Source organism: Prionailurus viverrinus, chromosome D1 (assembly GCF_022837055.1).
Source record: "Prionailurus viverrinus isolate Anna chromosome D1, UM_Priviv_1.0, whole genome shotgun sequence".
Lineage (NCBI taxonomy): Eukaryota > Metazoa > Chordata > Mammalia > Carnivora > Felidae > Prionailurus > Prionailurus viverrinus.
The window spans coordinates 6,590,952-6,608,130 of NC_062570.1; the positions used below are offsets into that span (position 1 = coordinate 6,590,952).

Sequence of the window (17,179 nt, forward strand, 5' to 3'; positions counted from 1 at the left end):
GGGCTCCAGGCTCCCAGCTGTCAGTACAGAGCTTGTGGTGGGGCTCGAGTTCACGAACTGGGAGATCATGACCTGAGCCAAAGTCAGACACTCAACTGACAGAGCCACCAGGCACCCCCGTAATTACAGAATCTTTGAAGGAATCCTTAGGGAGGAGGTTCAGAGACCACGTGGCCCAAACGCCCTTTCACCCAGGCCACAGATGTCCTCAAGCAGAGACTTGGCTGGAAGGATCCCAGCGACACGCACCCTCCGCCGAGCTGGGAGCTGTAGCGGTCACATGCCCTTCTTGTACTGTACTCCTTGCGAGCACCGAAAAGCAAACACCTTTTGACAACCAGATGCTTACGTTTTCCTAAGAGGCTAGGAGTGAAAGAAATTTTTTTCAGTGGTAAAGGACATGAAGTTCAGTCAAAAAGACCCAACTGTAAGAGTTCCACTTAGCTGTGTTTAGACCTTGTACCATTTCAAAACTTGTCATCGTCAGTCGTCAAGAGATCAAAGTTTCTGGGAGCTCTAATCAAGTAATTAAATTGTGCCTGAGATTATAAGGATAAACGTGACTAGAAAAATGCCATCTTCCACACTCTCGTACCCTCATTACCCATAGCTGAAAGCACACATAATCCTATTCATGATGAATTTCATTCTTTCAGTAACTCCTGGTCTTAATTGTTACGAAATCCTGGGTTTTTTACATGCCTCCTGTGGTATCTGTCTTAACCCATATTTCCCCAAGCCAGTCAAAAGCCAAAAAGTCTGCTGAAGACAATCCTTAGCACAATTAGTACAATGTTACAGAACAGAAAACACTTAATAAGATGCATTCAGCATTTAATGTATATTCACATGGGAAAAATACCGAATTTTCACCAATCCTTTTGTCTTCCAAGTGAAGTAAGTCCAATTTCACTTCAATTTTTCCATGGTCCTAAAATGTGAAGACGAAATAAACACATCTCTGTATTTTAGGGGCACCTGGGTGGTTCAGTCAGCTAAGCTTCCGACTTGGACCCAGGTCATGATCTCACAGTTGGTGGGTTTGAGCCCCACATCGGGCTGTGTGCTGACAGCTCAGAACCTGGAGGCTGCTTCGCATTCTGTGTCTCCCTCTCTCTGCCACTCCCCCACTCACGCTCTGTGTGTGTCTCTCTCTCAAAAATAAACATTAAAAAAGAAAGAACATCTCTGTATTTTAAATAGTAAGAAAACTGATGCATCAGAAAGTTATAAATCTAGGGGCACCTGGATGACTAAGTCAGTTGAGCATGTGGCTCAGGTAGTGATTTCACAGTCATGGCACCAAGCCCCACATCAGGCTCTGCAATGGGCGTGGAAGCCACTTGGGACTGACTGACTGACTCTCTCTCTCTCTCTCTCTCTCTCTCTCTCTCTCTCAAAAAAAAAAAGTTACAAACCTATTAAACTGTGAAGTGTAAACCTGGCCCCGGAGTCTCCCTTTATAAAGTGTGTTGTTGTTCCCACTAGTGAGTAGGTGCCATCACGCAGCCCGTAAGTCTGCTAACATTAAGACAACTGAATCAGTCTTCCTCAACCCCACCAAGTGAAAAAGTACTGCTCTGCAGGAACACATTTCTTTCAGTCCATCAAGAATCAACCTAAAAAAGGAATAAGGAGATCGCTTTTGCCTTTGGCCACGCAGGACGCTGAGTCTCTACCCCATGTGTCTACGAGGTTCCTTCCAACAAGTCCAATGGCCCCTTTGTCTTGAATATCTACTTTACTAGCAAACCTCCCAGTTTTCTGTGGCACACAAAAGTATACTCACTTTACGGGCCGTGTTCAAACAAACTTAAAACAACTCTTGTCAACATCACAGCATCAATTGCCAACTAAATATTTCTGCTTCCTTCGGTATCAACTGTTCTACTGGGGAGCAGCACTGGCAGGTTGGGAACTGATTAACTTGTATACGTTTTCACTGATTCCAGGAGATCTTACTCATTAGCACATATGCTCCAATGAAAAACAGATAGCATCCACCTGTGTTTAGATTTCCTGCAAGGGAACAGGTTTTCGATAAAGTTGGCTTAGCAAACATGGCTTCAGCTTCTTTCCTTGAACTGAAAACTCCAAACCGGTCAGAGACTCCCCCTTACCTGGACACTGGTTAGAGTCGTATACTGGTATGCTTTGACAATCAGGTAATTGGCTTCCACGTCCGCTAGTCCAAGCAGGACGTACTTCCACCATTTTCTCTTCAAGATGTGCAGAAGGTTATCACTACCTGGTAGAAAGAAATCTGGGTTGGCACATGTTGCTTGAAAGCGATACCATGGGGATGCCTGGGTGGCTCAGTTGGTCAAGCGTCTGGCTCTCGACTTCAGCTCAGATCATGATCTCGTGGTTCACGAGTTCGAGCCCCACAGTGGGGTCTGCACTGACCCCTGCTAGGGGTCTCAGTCTCCCGTCTGCACTGACAGTGTGGAGTCTGCTTGGGAGTCTCAGTCTCCCTCTCTCTCTCTGCCCCTCCCCTGTTTGTGTGCTCTGTTTCTCTCTGTCTCTCAAAATAAATAAATAATACTTTTTTAAAGAAAGAAAAGAGGGCCGCCTGGGTGGCTCAGTCGATTAAGCTTCCAACTTCTGCTCAGATCATGATTTCATGGTTCGTGAGTTCGAGCCCCACGTCGGGCTCTGTGCTGACAGCTCAGAGCCCGGAGCCTGCTTCAGATTCTGTGTTTCCCTCTCTCTGTCTCTGCTCCTCCCCCGCTTGTGCTCCCTCTCTTTCTCTCTCTCAGAAATGAATAAACATTAGAAAAAGAAAAGTTTACTATGCATGTTCAATTTAGATATTAAGGAGTCGAAGCAAATGTTCATTATGTATTATGAATGTGGTGCTTCCTAATTTCCATTATTCATAACCTAAATGCCTACAGTAACTCAGCAGAGTCAGTCAGATTTTTTTCTGTTAGGAGACGCAGCCTAAGGTGTCATCATAGACAAGTGTTCAAAGAAAACACCAGAGAGAATGTAAGTAGGAGAAAAGTGGTTAAATTTCCTTTCCTACTGTCACATAAATATAACATCCAGATATGGGCTTGGATGCTGCCATTGCTGATAAGCTACAGATTATCCTAGAAATGAAAAGTTTTCTTATAAATCCATTTGGTCATTTAATCTCTGCACTTGGTCATTCTTTTGGAAGAGATGTGCTTTCAAGAGAAAATTAAGTCAGTGATAAGTCTGGAAAAAAGACTTACATCATCGAAGAAACACCTTTTATTGCCCAAATGCTACTTATTTAAGTTAACTGCAATTCACTTCTTTGGAGAATCTGGCAGGCAGGAGATACACAGTTAGCACATTCAGGAGAAGGCTTTACGATAAGATAATCTATAAGTGAGAATCATAACCAAAGAATTATCATCAAAGTCCAATTCGCAGGAACATCCTGAAATCAAACAGTCAGTCCCACTCAACATGACATGGCTTGGAAGGTCCCTGCCATCACCCCTTGGGGGACCTCACTGACATATTTATGAATCATGCTAACTTCCTTCAAGAGTTCACAACAGCTCACAGAGGAGTGGAGTCTGGGGCTAGTAACCACGTGTCCAATTCTGTTTCCAACTCCTAACATTCTTGCCAAACCTGGTGCTCTCCCCTTGAAATGTTTTCCCCCCCTCCCACACTGGCTTCCATTTTCTTTCAAAAATAAGTCACCTATCCCAACACAGAAATACCACTGACCTATTAAGGTTCATATTACAAGAGGATTAGCAAACATCAGTGATTTCACGATGTGGCTTGAAATGCCAAAGATGGAAGGACAGCCCCCTCCTGGTCAGTCTGGGTTACCCCTCGTTTTCACATTCCTGGATTCAATCTCTTTTTGTTTTTTAGGTTTACTTATTTATTTTCAGAGAGACAGACACAGCACAAGTCGGGAAGGGCATAGAGAGAGGGAGAGAGAGAGAATCCCAAGCAGGCTCCACACTGTCAGCACGGAGCATGATGCAGGGCTCGAACCCACAAAACTGAGAGATCGTGACCCGAGCCGATCATGACGAAGACGCTTCACCAACTGAGCCACCCAGACCCCCCTCACGCTCTCCTCTTACGGGAAGGACGTCTGTTATGACTAACAGCCCCTCGTGCACAGCATGGGCTCAGGGGCAGGCTGCCCGGCTTGGAATCCGGCTCCACCAGTCACTACCTGGATGACTCACAACCGGCTATGGTGGGCTGTGTGACTCTGTTTCCTTATCTGCAAAGCAGGGATAACGGTAATACTCACTTTGCTTCCTTGGGAGGACTTAGTGACATAACATGTGACAAAATGAGGTAAACAATTCAAATGATATCCGGCACAAGACGTCAGTCAGAACCTTTCCCATTTTTTGCACAGCAGCTAGAAATCATAAATCTATAACAATTCTAAAACAACGTAACCAAGGGCACCTGGGTGGTTCAGTTGGTTAAGTATCTGACTTCAGCTCAGGTCATGATCTCGAGGTTCATGGATTCGAGCCCTGCATTGGGCTCTGTGCGGACAGCTCAGAGCCTGGAGCCTGCTTCAGATTCTGTTTTCCCCTCTCTCTGCCCCTCCCCCTTACACTTTATCTCTCTCTCAAAAATAAACATTAAAAAAAAAAAAAAAAAAAACTTAACCAGCCCGTAATAAGGATGTTAATTCCTTCTCTCCCTCTCCCTCTCTCTCTGCCCCTCCCCACTTGTGATGTCTCTCTTTTAATATTATTAAAAAATAAATATTTTTTTAAAGGGAGGGGGGCACCTGAGTGGCTCAGGAGGTTAAGTGTCTGATTCCTGATTTTGGCTCAGGTCATGATCTCATGGCTCATGAGATCAAGCCCTACATCAGGCTGTCTGTCAGCACGGGACTCTCTCTCTCTCCCTCTCTCTGCCCCTGCCCTGCTCTACTCTCTCTCTCTCTCTCTCAAAATAAACAAACATTAAAACAAAAAAAGATGTTAACTCCTTGCCAATTCCTTTGTCTTCCTCACAACATAGATTTGATCTACACACAACCCGTGCACCCTCTAACATTCTCCACTTGGCTGGAAATGTGTATTTTGGAGAGTGAGTCTCTTTTTAAGGGTTTTTAATATTGTCTCTTAAATGTATCAACCACAGGGGAAAAAATAAAACCTGACTCTTAATGGAGCTCCCGCTTTTTTAATTTCATTCTTTTTTTTTTTCAACGTTTATTTATTTTGGGGACAGAGAGAGACAGAGCATGAACGGGGGAGGGTCAGAGAGAGAGGGAGACACAGAATCGGAAACAGGCTCCAGGCTCCGAGCCATCAGCCCAGAGCCCGACGCGGGGCTCGAACTCACGGAGCGCGAGATCGTGACCTGGCTGAAGTCGGACGCTCAACCGACTGCGCCACCCAGGCGCCCCTCATTCATTTTTTTTTAAGTAATCTCTGCCTCCAACGTGGGGCTCGAACTCACAACCCCGAGATCTAGAGTCCCATGCTTTCCCAACTGAGCCAGTCAGATGTCCCAGCACTTTTTCAAATTCCTTGACAACTTCTACTGGCACCGTCTGGTGCTCCCTGTTCTTAACAATTTCCCAGAGTTATACATAAATCTCCAATTGCTATTTGCATACCATTCAGAGGTGCCCTCCTTTCCTAATAACTTGGATGAAAAATAGTTTCCTGTTCTTGGTTTGACCTCGCATTTTATTTTTTAAGTAATCAGAAGCCCAACATTTTTATAAAGATAACTGGCTGCAAAGGCCACTCTCACGTTGTACCGACCTGACTGGAATGCCAGCATCACCGTATAAAACAGAAGCAGCAGGCAATAGTTGATAAAGCTCTGAAGCATGGGCGTGTTTACTCTGTATTTTTCTGCCAGGTACTGGCTGGTAATGGCCGTCCCACATATACACAAGGACAACATCTGACCCAATGCAACTGTCTTCAAGATGTTCCTGGAAAATGAAGGAGAAACTCAGAACAACTTGCAGGTAAATTATACCTTATGTGCGCGTGCCCGCACACACACACATACTAAACACAAAGAAAAATGTGAATTATTCCAGGCGGTTCTTTATTTCACTGTTTTGCTTACTTCATGAACACAAAAACCAAAGTGTTGTATTTTAGGGGTGCCTGGGTGGCTCAGTCGGTTGAGCGCCCGACTTCAGCTCAGGTCATGATCTCACGGTCCTTGGGTTCGAGCCCCGCATCAGGCTCTGTGCTGACAGCTCAGAGCCTGGAGCCTGTTTTGGATTCTGTGTCTCCCTCTCTCTCTCCACCCCTCTCCTGCCTGTGCTCTTTCTCTCTCTCTCAAAAATAAATAAACATTAAAAAAAAATTTTTTTAATAATAAAGCGTTGTATTTTAACAAACTACATCTTTCACTCTTTGACATTTCTGATTTCCCACATTTCTCATTCCCACGAAGGTACATATTCCCAAACTTCATTGATCATTTTAATGTTTTTTGTTTGCTTGTTTTTTAGAGAGAAACAGAGCACAAACAGGAGAGGGGCAGAGAGAGACACACACACAGCATCCGAAGCAGGCTCCAGGCTCGGAACTGTCAGCACAGAGCCTGACGTGGGGCTCGAATTTGTGAACTGTGAGATGATAACCTGAGCTGAAGTCGGATACTTAACCTGCTGAGCCGCCCAGGCACCCCTTCACTGATCATTTTAGAGATCGTTTTGTTTACTTTGCTGTGTCACATTCTGTCTGTAGGGTGTGTGATTTTTTAAACGCAACTTTAACTCTAGTTTTAAATTCTTCCTATTCATTAGATGTTTACCTTTTTTTCCTCCTTTCATTCTCCCAGAGAATGAAAGGCTTTCACTGTTGCCTGCACGCTTGAATCACAGAGATTTAAATAAATGTTTTTTCAGTGTTTATTATTTTTGAGAGACAGAGAGCAAGCAGGGAAGGGGCTGAGAGAGAGGGAGGCACAGAATCCCCGAAGCAGGCTCCAGGCTCTGAGCCGTCAGCACAGAGCCGGACACGGGGCTCGAACTCACGAACCGCGAGATCATGACCTGAGCCGAAGTCAGTCGCCTAACCAACTGAGCCACTCAGGCATCCCCCACAGAGATTTTTTATTTTTTTTTTTAATTTTTTTTTCAACGTTTATTTATTTTTGGGACAGAGAGAGACAGAGCATGAACAGGGGAGGGGCAGAGAGAGAGGGAGACACAGAATCGGAAACGGGCTCCAGGCTCTGAGCCATCAGCCCAGAGCCCGACGCGGGGCTCGAACTCCCGGACCGCGAGATCGTGACCTGGCTGAAGTCGGACGCTTAACCGACTGCGCCACCCAGGCGCCCTGCCACAGAGATTTTTTAAATGCCAACGTCCAGCTGCACCTGGGACCCACTTTGCCATCACATCTGGCGGTGGGTCCCAGGCACCAGTGACATTCCAAGCTCCCTGAGTGATTCCAGGGTGTGGCCAAGACTCGGAATCACTGCTCTCGAGGCTGGCACTTTGGATCCACAGAATAAGACCAGGTCTCTGCCTTTTGGTATTTAAAAAAAAAGAGGCATCATAACAACCAACTAAAGCCAGGTCAGTGTCGATGGAAAGTACAGAATGACATGAAAGGCGCCCCAGGGGGAGAACGTACAGAACCCAGTGGCCCATTAAACCTCCGGAGGAAGCACTGAAAATGATCTCGGGGTTTCCTTTCCAGAGTAGATGACTGGACACATACAAGGCGGCTGACCAGGTCAGGGAATACAGGATGAGAAGCAGGTGTGGGCAAGGGAAGGGGAGTGAGTTCACTGGAAAAGTAGGAGAGATGGAGATGGCTGTACCATCCGAGGGAAAAACAGTAAAAGGTTTGTGACAGGGGGACTCTTAAGAAGGCCCCTGGTGAGTCTCTGCTTCCTGGCAGTTTTGTCCCATGTAATCTAGTCTTGAGCGTGGGCAGGATCTGTGACTTGCTTCTAACCATTAGAACACAGTAAAAGTAATGGGATATCATTTCCACCAACATATTCCACGAGGTCACAACTCCCACCTTGCAAATTAACTCTTTTGCCCCTCCTCCTCACTAGCTCCGATGAAACAAGGTGCCACATACACAGACCCACGTGGCAAGGAGCTGAGGGTGCTGGGGCACCGAGGCCATCTGTCCACCGGTCTGCCATGAAAGGAATCCCGCCAACATGAACATGAGCCTGGAAGCGGATCCCTCCCCGCTGGAGGCTGCGGGGGGGTCCCTGGCCCCAGCCGACACCGTGACTGCAGGCTCGTGAGAGACCCCGGAACACAGGGCAGAACACGGGGCAGGCCCCAGAACACCACGCCCAGATGCCTGATCCACAAAAACTGTGACAGTAAGTGTATCTTATTTTAAGTCGCTAAGTTTGTGGTAATTTGTTAAACAGTAATAGATAACAAACACCAAGTTTAAACTCTGGACTTCAGACGTTAGACCATAATCTGTTTTGTTCTCCACTACACATCCAGTGCCTGGCACTTCATTGTCACCCGATAAATATTTGTTGAACACATGTCAGTGGTTAAAGATAGAATCATATGTGCCCAAATAGATGAACTGCAAGATCAGAGAAAGACTAGAAATTGTAAGAGTACCGTGAGGGGTCCCGAGGTGGCTCAGGGGGCTAATCATCTGACTCTCGATTTGGGCTCAGGTCATCATCTCACAGTCGTGGGATCGAGCCCTGTGTCTGAACACTGCAGAGCCTGCTTGGATTCTCTCTCTCTCTCCCTCTCTGCCCCTCCCCTGCTCACGTGCCCTCTCTAAATAAAAAATAAACAAAATTTTTAAAAAAGAGTACCATGGGGCGCCTGGGTGGCTCAGTCGGTTAAGCGTCCGACTTCAGCTCAGGTCACGATCTTGCGGTCCGTGAGTTCGAGCCCCGCGTCGGGCTCTGTGCTGACAGCTCAGAGCCTGGAGCCTGCTTCCGATTCTGTGTCTCCCTCTCTCTCTGACCCACCCCCATTCATGCTCTGTCTCTCTCTGTTTCAAAAATAAATAAACTAAAAAAAAATTAAAAAAAAAAAAAAAGAGTACCATGATACAGAAGTGAAGAGTGGAAAACATTTTTAAGAGGAAGAGATCATCAATACCATAGGATCAAAAACTATAGGGAGAAGAAGCGGCATCATAGTTAAAGAGACACAGCTGGATTGGCAAGCTGGAAGTCGCTTACACCTTTGAAAGAAAGCTTTTCCTCGTGGTAATGCCTAACGTCAGATTCCAGGGGGCAGAGTGAACAGAACATGAGCAAGTAAATGTACCAAGCATAAATAGCTGTTTGTTTTTTTTTTTTTAATGATGAAAAGGAGAATAGGAATAAGGAAAGGGTTTGAAGAATAAGCAGCAATGTTGAAGAGACGGTTTATCATCATCACCATCATCATCATCATCATCATCATCATCTTGCTAAAAGTACTGAGAAGCTTAAATATGTCTGGCAGATGAGCAGAAGGCACTACGAGTAAAAACCTGAAGACTGACAAAAAAGAAACTGAAGACAGATCACGAAGATAGCTCCTGGAAAGGTCAGGAAGCAGGACGGAGAACACTGAAACTTTTGTTTAAAATGCACTCTATATACATACTTCCTCCCAGAGTTGCTCTAAGTGAGGTAGCAAATACCAAAACTGCAGAAGATAGAATATCTGTTCTAAGAGTTTACAATTACAATGTATTTTTTTCCTGTGGAATGTTTGTTTCAGTAATTTGCAACTCATCTCCAACAATCCTAGTACAGGGCAGAAAGAGAAAGGGGACGTTTGCTGGGAGAGTTGACCCTAAACACACTGGCAGAGCCTTGGCAGTGTATCAGGACAAGAAGGTAAAAAGTGAGTGGGCTCTCTCTGTGCCTCAGAGGTTCAGAGTCTGCCGGGGATAAGCAGGCATGTAAACTAGGAATTAGGGCCCAGCAAGACCAGGGCTATCACGGGCTAGTTTTAAAGACTTTAAGAATTCACCAGACAAGCATGGTCAGAAAACGCATTCCAATTCTAAGCAGAAAGAGTGGTATATATACCAAGGCACCGAGCCCTAAAACAATATGGCACATTCAAGTGGGTTGATTGCAAAGAGTGTTGGGATAGAAAAATGGCAGCAAATGAGGATGAAAAGTCAATAGCAGCCAGGTCCAGAAGGGCCTTAGATGTAATAATGCTCTGAAGTCGGCATCGTATCTTGCTGGTGGTGAGGTCACTGAAATCTTCTGACGAGGAGGGCAGTAAAGTGGCAGGAATTGAGCATTCTTGGGTCCCTAAACATGTCACAGCACAGAGCACCCAAGCCTTACCCTTAATCCCTAACATGAAACCCAGTTACAGAGGGAAGATGACAGAGAGAGGAGTCTGGAATCAGACCCAGTTTTCTAGATCAGACAACGGGATAGATCATAGTACGGTCAATCAAGACCCCAAACACAGCAGGAAAAGGCACATGTGGAAAGGAGAATAACTCCATTTCAAACATGCTGGATTCTGTTTCAACTATGAGACAGTCAAGGAAAAATATCCAGTAGGCAGTTTGGAGCTGGGAAAAAGGATGGGGTTGCAGAAATAAATGTGAGAACCAAGAGCATGGAGATGGTAACTGAAGGTGGGATATGAGTCATATTACTAAGACATGTCCCTAAAAAATGAAAACAGGGTGAAAAAAAAAAACACTCTGGGAAACAACACCACTAAGGGGCCAGAGGAGGAAGAGGAATTAGAGATGGGGATAAAAGGGCATGGCCAGAGAAGAGGGAGAGAAAAAGGAAGGAAGAACATTCTGGAAGCAGAAGATGGCATTTCAAGGAGGAGGTTCTATACCATTGGGGCCACGGCAAATTTCTCTTAACTGTTCCACTCTCCACAAATCCAGTCCCTACTGGGTAGCAGGAGTTAATGTTCCAGCTGCTAACCTGATGGGATCTCTCCCACGCTTCCTGACACCTTTCTGTGGATCCCCTTTGCCCTTAGACGAAAGCCAAACTTGAAAATGGCCCACAGAGGCACCCACCATCTGACCCCTGGCTTGCTTGCCTGTCTCATCTTGGACTCCTCTCTCGCAGCTTTCATTTGCTCTATAGGGATATCTCCATAGGATAGTTCACCTAGAACAAAGTATACTGTAGAGCCAACATGTATTTATGGATCTACCAGGGAGCTTAAAAACTAAAATACTGGCAACGTCAACAAAGCCCCCTTGGGTTCTCCCCAGTGTCAGCTCTCTGGGGTAACTTCTTATTCCAGAACTTGGTATTTATCATTCCATGCATTTACATATATTTTAATATTTCTGTAAATATCCCTAAGCAATAGTGTTGTTTTGCTTGTTTTTAAATTTTATAGAGACAGCATGATACGTATGTATACTTTTGCAACCCACTATTTTGATCAACATTGTCTGAGCGTCATCCAAGTTGGTACGTTAGTTCTGGTTCAGTCCTTTCTACATGATCATATCACTTTATCCGTTCCCTTCCTGATATTTAGGTTGTATCCCTGTGTGTGTGTGTGTGTGTGTGTGTGTGTGTGTGTGTGTGTGTGTGCGCGCGCGCGCACGCGCACGTATTTTTATTTAAAAAAAGCCTCTACAAACATTCCTGTATATGCCTCCTGATGTACATATCTAAGAGTTTTCCTGGCATTCAGCAAATTGATGCAAATGGCTTGTTGATGTGCCAAGACAGAATCTCCTCAGGATCGGGGTGCCTGGGGGGCTCAGTCGGTTATTCATCAGACTCTTGATCTCAGCTCAGGTCATGATTCCAGGGTCGTGGGAAGGAGCACTGTGTGCCAGGCTCTGTGCTGACAGTGTGGAGCCTGCTTGGGATTCAATCTCTCCCTCTCTCTGCTCCTCCCCCACTCTCGTTCATATGCTCTCACTCTCTCTCTCAAAATAAAGAAATAAACGTTAAAAAAAAAAAAAGTCTCCTCCGGGACACCTGGGTGGCTCAGTCGGTTAAGCGTCCGACTTCGGTTCAGGTCATGACCTCACGGTCTGTGAGTTCGAGCCCCACATCTGTGTTGACAGCTCAGAGCCTGGAGCCTGCTTCGGATTCTGTCTCTCCCCCTCTCTCTGCCCCTCCCCCACTCGCACTCTGCCTCTGTCTCAAAAATAAACATTAAAAAAAAAAATCTCGGGGCGCCTGGGTGGCGCAGTCGGTTAAGCGTCCGACTTCAGCCAGGTCACGATCTCGCGGTCCGTGAGTTTGAGCCCCGCGTCAGGCTCCGGGCTGATGGCTCAGAGCCTGGAGCCTGTTTCCGATTCTGTCTCCCTCTCTCTCTGCCCCTCCCCCGTTCATGCTCTGTCTCTCTCTGTCCCAAAAATAAATAAAACGTTGAAAAAAAAAAAATCTCCTCAGGATGGCCCGACAGGAACTACTCAGAGTACCCTACAAATAGAATGACCTCCTATGTTTCAGGAAGTTTAAAGGAATCATTTGCTCTGGAGAAATACCTAACAGTGGAATTGTTGCTCTTAGGGCAGAAGCATCTTCAGTTTTACTTGTTTTGCTTGAAGGTTCTTCAAAGGATTCTATTACTTCATGCAGAAATGTTGTTTACTCAGTTACTTTTCAGGTTAGGAACTGAAGGCACCCCCACCCTTTGAAGGGAAGAGTAAGATCAGTAACTAGCTAGAGGGAAAGGCATCTTTTTTTTTTTTAACGTTTTTATTTATTTTTGAGAGAGAGAGAGAGAGAGACAGAGCATGAGCAGGGGAGGGGCAGAGACAGAGAGGGAGACACAGAATCCGAAGCAGGCTTCAGGCTCTGAGCTGTCAGCACAGAGCCCGACGTGGGGCTCGAACTCACGGACTGTGAGATCATGACCTGAGCCGAAGTTGGACACTTAACCGATGGAGCCACGCAGGTGCCCCTGGAAAGGCATCTTTTTAAGGCTACTGAAGGACATGTTCATCCAGGTGAGTTCAGGACTTGCTCCCACAAAGGGCAGCATTCTTTCTAGGAAGACTCTCCCTATCACAGGCACATGAGGCGAAATGGGTCCAGGGGTTCTGACCTCTTCCTCTTGGGCTCACTTCTTTCTGAAGGAGACGCTGATTCTACATTTGAGGCCGCTCTATCCAAGACAAAAGAAATTTGCCACTTGATCCGTATAGAACATTAGGAGTCTACAGAAATTAAGGGGCCAAAGCCAAAATGAGGAAAAGTGTATGCATTTCGTGTCACTGTCCCCAGCCTCATACCTCCCCCTCTGGAATCATGTGAGGAAGGGTAGGTCAACAAAGAAATGGTTCCACTTTTCCTGCGTTTCAGCGTTCAACTGGTATCACTACAGCACACATTCTCAGCATAATCCTTACAACCCCGAGAAGAGGAACTACCCTCCTGTTCCAAACGAGAAAAATGACACGAACTCACCCATAGTCATACAGGGAGTAGAAGGCAGAGGAAGTCAGGGCTCTCAGCTTTTAAAAGATCAGGGGTCCAAGTGTGCTTAAAGAAAAAGACCCAGGGAAACCTCTCCTCCCCTCCCTGGAAGAAAGTCTCGGGAAGACAGGACTTTGGTGCTAATCCCTACTTTTTCTTACAGGGAAGAGACTGTGACCCAGAAGAAGGAAGTGTTTTGCCCCAGATGATACAGAAGCAGAATGGATGCCCAACTTTTCTGGTCATTAAATATCCGCTGTTCCCCCTGCAGCACACAGGTCTTGGGATAATACGTGAGATCATCCCTCATAGTTGGTATCTTCTTATTTTCTGTATCTCTCTCCTCACTCTCCTTCCCCCACATCCTTCTCTTCACCCTCCTTCACATCTCCATTATGATTTCAGAACAGAGCTTTTATTAGGAAACCCCGTCTCTGAAGGATCCCTGCACCCACCTTGCTGTCGGGAAAGGAGTCTAGCCCGATCTCTCTCCTACCAGTACGAACCTTCCTTCCCTGCACATCAGTGGGGAGCCGGGTGTCCAAAGTACAGGGCGCCAGAAAGCCAGTAAGTGGCCCATAACCTAACCAAAGCCAGAACATTTTTCACGTCCCACAATGGACTCAAAAGCAATTATAAATTTGAAATAAGTGAGAATAAGAAGTCTGGAAGCACTAAGCCCTGTTCACAAATTGACAGAATTCCTCCAGGAAGCTCACATCTGCAATCTAAAATAGCACAATTAAGCAAGCTGTCCTCCAACTATAAAGTATCACCATTTTCTAAAAAAAAAAAGAAGAAAAGAAAAGAAAGAAAAAGTCACAAATTGAGTACAGAGATTTAACTTATAGGAATGCACTCCTCTTGGCTCCAAATCATAATGACCTCATCTATAATGGGAAAGCAAGAGAACGAGAGAGAGAGACAAGGAGGGAGAGGGAGAGAGATAGAGAGGCTGAAATGGGTGGAGGTTGAACAAAGGGGAAAGAAGAGAAAAATACTCTGACTTGCAGAGAGATACCAAAGGCCCCAAGACAAGTGCTGCTATGCCTTCACGCTGAATTGTCTGCGTTTCCCCACAAGGTCCTCGTTCACATGAATTCTGAACTGAGCACAGGGACTCTCCAACCGGTAACAAAACCTGTTCCATTCTGAGGGAATCTGCCAGAAGCAACGTGCCTCTAACCATGGGATATGTCCTGTCACGAGTTTTCAAACGGAACCCCTCCTGTGGTGAACGTCAATGGCAGGATATGGTCCAACTCTAAGACATGTTTCCCGAGGTGGCTTCCGCGGTGGGAGCCAGGCCTCCAGAAAGCAGAGCAAACACGGGCTCTCGATCCTTGGGGCGCAGGCGCGGGAAAGTGGGTGGAAAATTGACTGAATATGGTCCCTGCTGACCACATTACCATTTGAATGTATTGTGTGAATTTAAGAATACAAGGATTGAAAGATAAGAAGAGTTTTTAAGTATTTTATTTCCCCTCTTCCTTCTTGCAGAAGACATAAGAATGCTTATCTTTATATTCCTCCCATTCCAAAATACAGACTCACGCACACACTGGTTACTGACACTGTATCTTCTGTCTCCTCTTATTCATTTATTCAGTCAGTAAGCTCGTCAGTCATGGATTCACCAAAGTCTCTTGGGTGCCTAACACCTGCCGAGCAAAAGGGATTTAGAATTGAAAGGGCCAAGTGTTTCCTGGTCCCAGACCCTATCCTATCTTGACCAGGTCAGGGGGCTCACGCTCTGTGCCCTGAACAGACACCATTTCCCTCTATTGTAGCACCTGCCACACTGTTTCTGATTCTTCTCCAACCAACACTATACTCCGACAGAACACGGACAGCGCATCCTCCATGGTTAACACAGTGCTTAATGGACATCTGCCATTTTTAAACATGCTCCTTAGAGCTTTTTGTCTGGTCCAGGAGCTAGACCTCCCAACACAACAACACGAGGAAGTGTCAATGCCGAGCTGGGTGTGTGGCCAAATGGGAAGAAAGGGTCCAGACTGCCCAGAGAAGGTTCACAGGGGATGAAACACTTGATTACGGACCAGAAAAGTGAGCAATTTCCAGGAAGATTCAGGAATGAAGAAAAAGCTATACGAGTTCTTGCCTACTTCAAACACCAGTTTTACATCAAATATACATGAGATGCAATGATTGGATTGATTCATTTCTTTAGCCCTTCTTGACTTGCAAAGTCAGACCATTAGTCCTCCACTTGTGTATATTAAAAAAAAAAAAATCATTGGAGGATTAAAAACAAAACAAACAAACAAAAAAAGAAACACAACAAAAACCCTGACCTCAAACCAGCTGAATCAGATTCTCAGGAGGTGGGGTCCAGATATCCTCCCTGCAGAGCCCCCTCGGTGAGTCTAACATGCAAGGAGGATTACAAACCGCTGAGTTAGTCTCTCCCTTTTATTTGAAGAAAAAGAAGAATCCTTGGGGCGCCTGGGTGGCTCAGTCGGTTGAGTATCCGACTTCGGCTCAGGTCATGCATGGTCTCACAGCTCGTGAGTTTGAGCCCTGGGTCGGGCTCTGTGCTGACAGCTCAGAGCCTGGAGCCTGCTTCAGATTCTGTGTCTCCCTCTCTCTCTGCCCCTCACCCACTCGCATTCTCTGTCTCTCTCAAAAATAAATAAACATTTAAAAACATTTTTTTAATAAAATAAAATTTAATTTAATTTAAAAAAAGAAGAGTTCCAAACGACTCATAAAATGCATTGTTGGAATGCAAATGTCACGTTTTCTTCCACTTTATGTCTCAATCACTCTCTGCTGCTGCACTGCACATTGTCAGCTAAAGGCCGGATTTCATGAACAGGGCTAAAAGACTTGCACGGAGCACAGCTTCCTTGGGGAGATTTTAAAACCCACCCCTCGGTATTTACCTGCCATCTGGTATTTACCTGCCACCTTGTACCGTATTTACCTGGTACAGAACAGTAACTTCCAGCCCTTCTATAAAACTCCTGTTACACATCTGAAAGGAAATACTTGTTCAGACCCAATCTTCTCATTTAGCATCTAGATTAGCCAGTGTCTATTATGAGCATTTTATTTATTTTTTTTTCAATGTTTATTTATTTTTGGGACAGAGAGAGACAGAGCATGAACAGGGGAGGGGCAGAGAGAGAGGGAGACACAGAATCGGAAACAGGCTCCAGGCTCCGAGCCATCAGCCCAGAGCCCGACGCGGGGCTCGAACCCCCGGACCGCGAGATCGTGACCTGGCTGAAGTCGGACGCTTAACCGACTGCGCCACCCAGGCGCCCCTTATGAGAGCATTTTAAAGTATACTGCAGCAGGCTAGAAAATTAGTAAGTAGTCTTTATTACCCAGCGAGAAGCAGCCTCAATGACAGGTTATATTCTTCCTATGTCTACATTTCTATGATTCAAAAATTTAGCCATTTGTGTATCATCTAATTCTAATTAAGGCACAAGGAGCCAGCGCTTTGGAAGAACCCCCGTTCTCGTGCGAAAAGGCATCACCAAGATCACAAAAGCCAAATTTCAAAGACTGGAAAGTGTACTAGTACACATCATTACCTCGAAGGCAAGCAAGGAACCACTAGATTACGTCCTACTTCAGGGAGCAGAGCTCTAGAATGGTGGGTGCTTCCCATTCTGAGGTCTCTCAGCTCTAGGAATCCATGGAACGAATGGCAGTCGTCTGGTCGGAATCTGGTTTTGACACTTAAAACACTGAACAGTACTTCTGACCACTGCTGGCAAGAATGCAAAATGACTCGGTCATTACTGGGGGACACGACAGGGAGGGCGTTTCTAGCAGTTTCACTTCTAGGGGTCTGTTGCAA

General features: G+C 45.7%; 1 protein-coding gene across 5 annotated transcripts in view; it reads right to left on the minus strand.

The window, feature by feature from the left end:
- The window catches only part of SLC35F2 (solute carrier family 35 member F2), a 102,283-nt gene that overhangs the window by 12,630 nt on the left and 72,474 nt on the right, over positions 1-17,179 (minus strand). For all 5 annotated transcript variants that reach the window (XM_047878810.1, XM_047878808.1, XM_047878809.1 and 2 more), the window contains 2 exons: positions 5,748-5,923; positions 2,121-2,248 (listed from right to left, as the gene is read on the minus strand). In XM_047878810.1, the coding sequence (XP_047734766.1) occupies positions 2,121-2,248; positions 5,748-5,892 (273 nt within the window). In that variant the 5' untranslated portion in view covers positions 5,893-5,923. The remainder of the gene's footprint in view (positions 1-2,120; positions 2,249-5,747; positions 5,924-17,179) is intronic.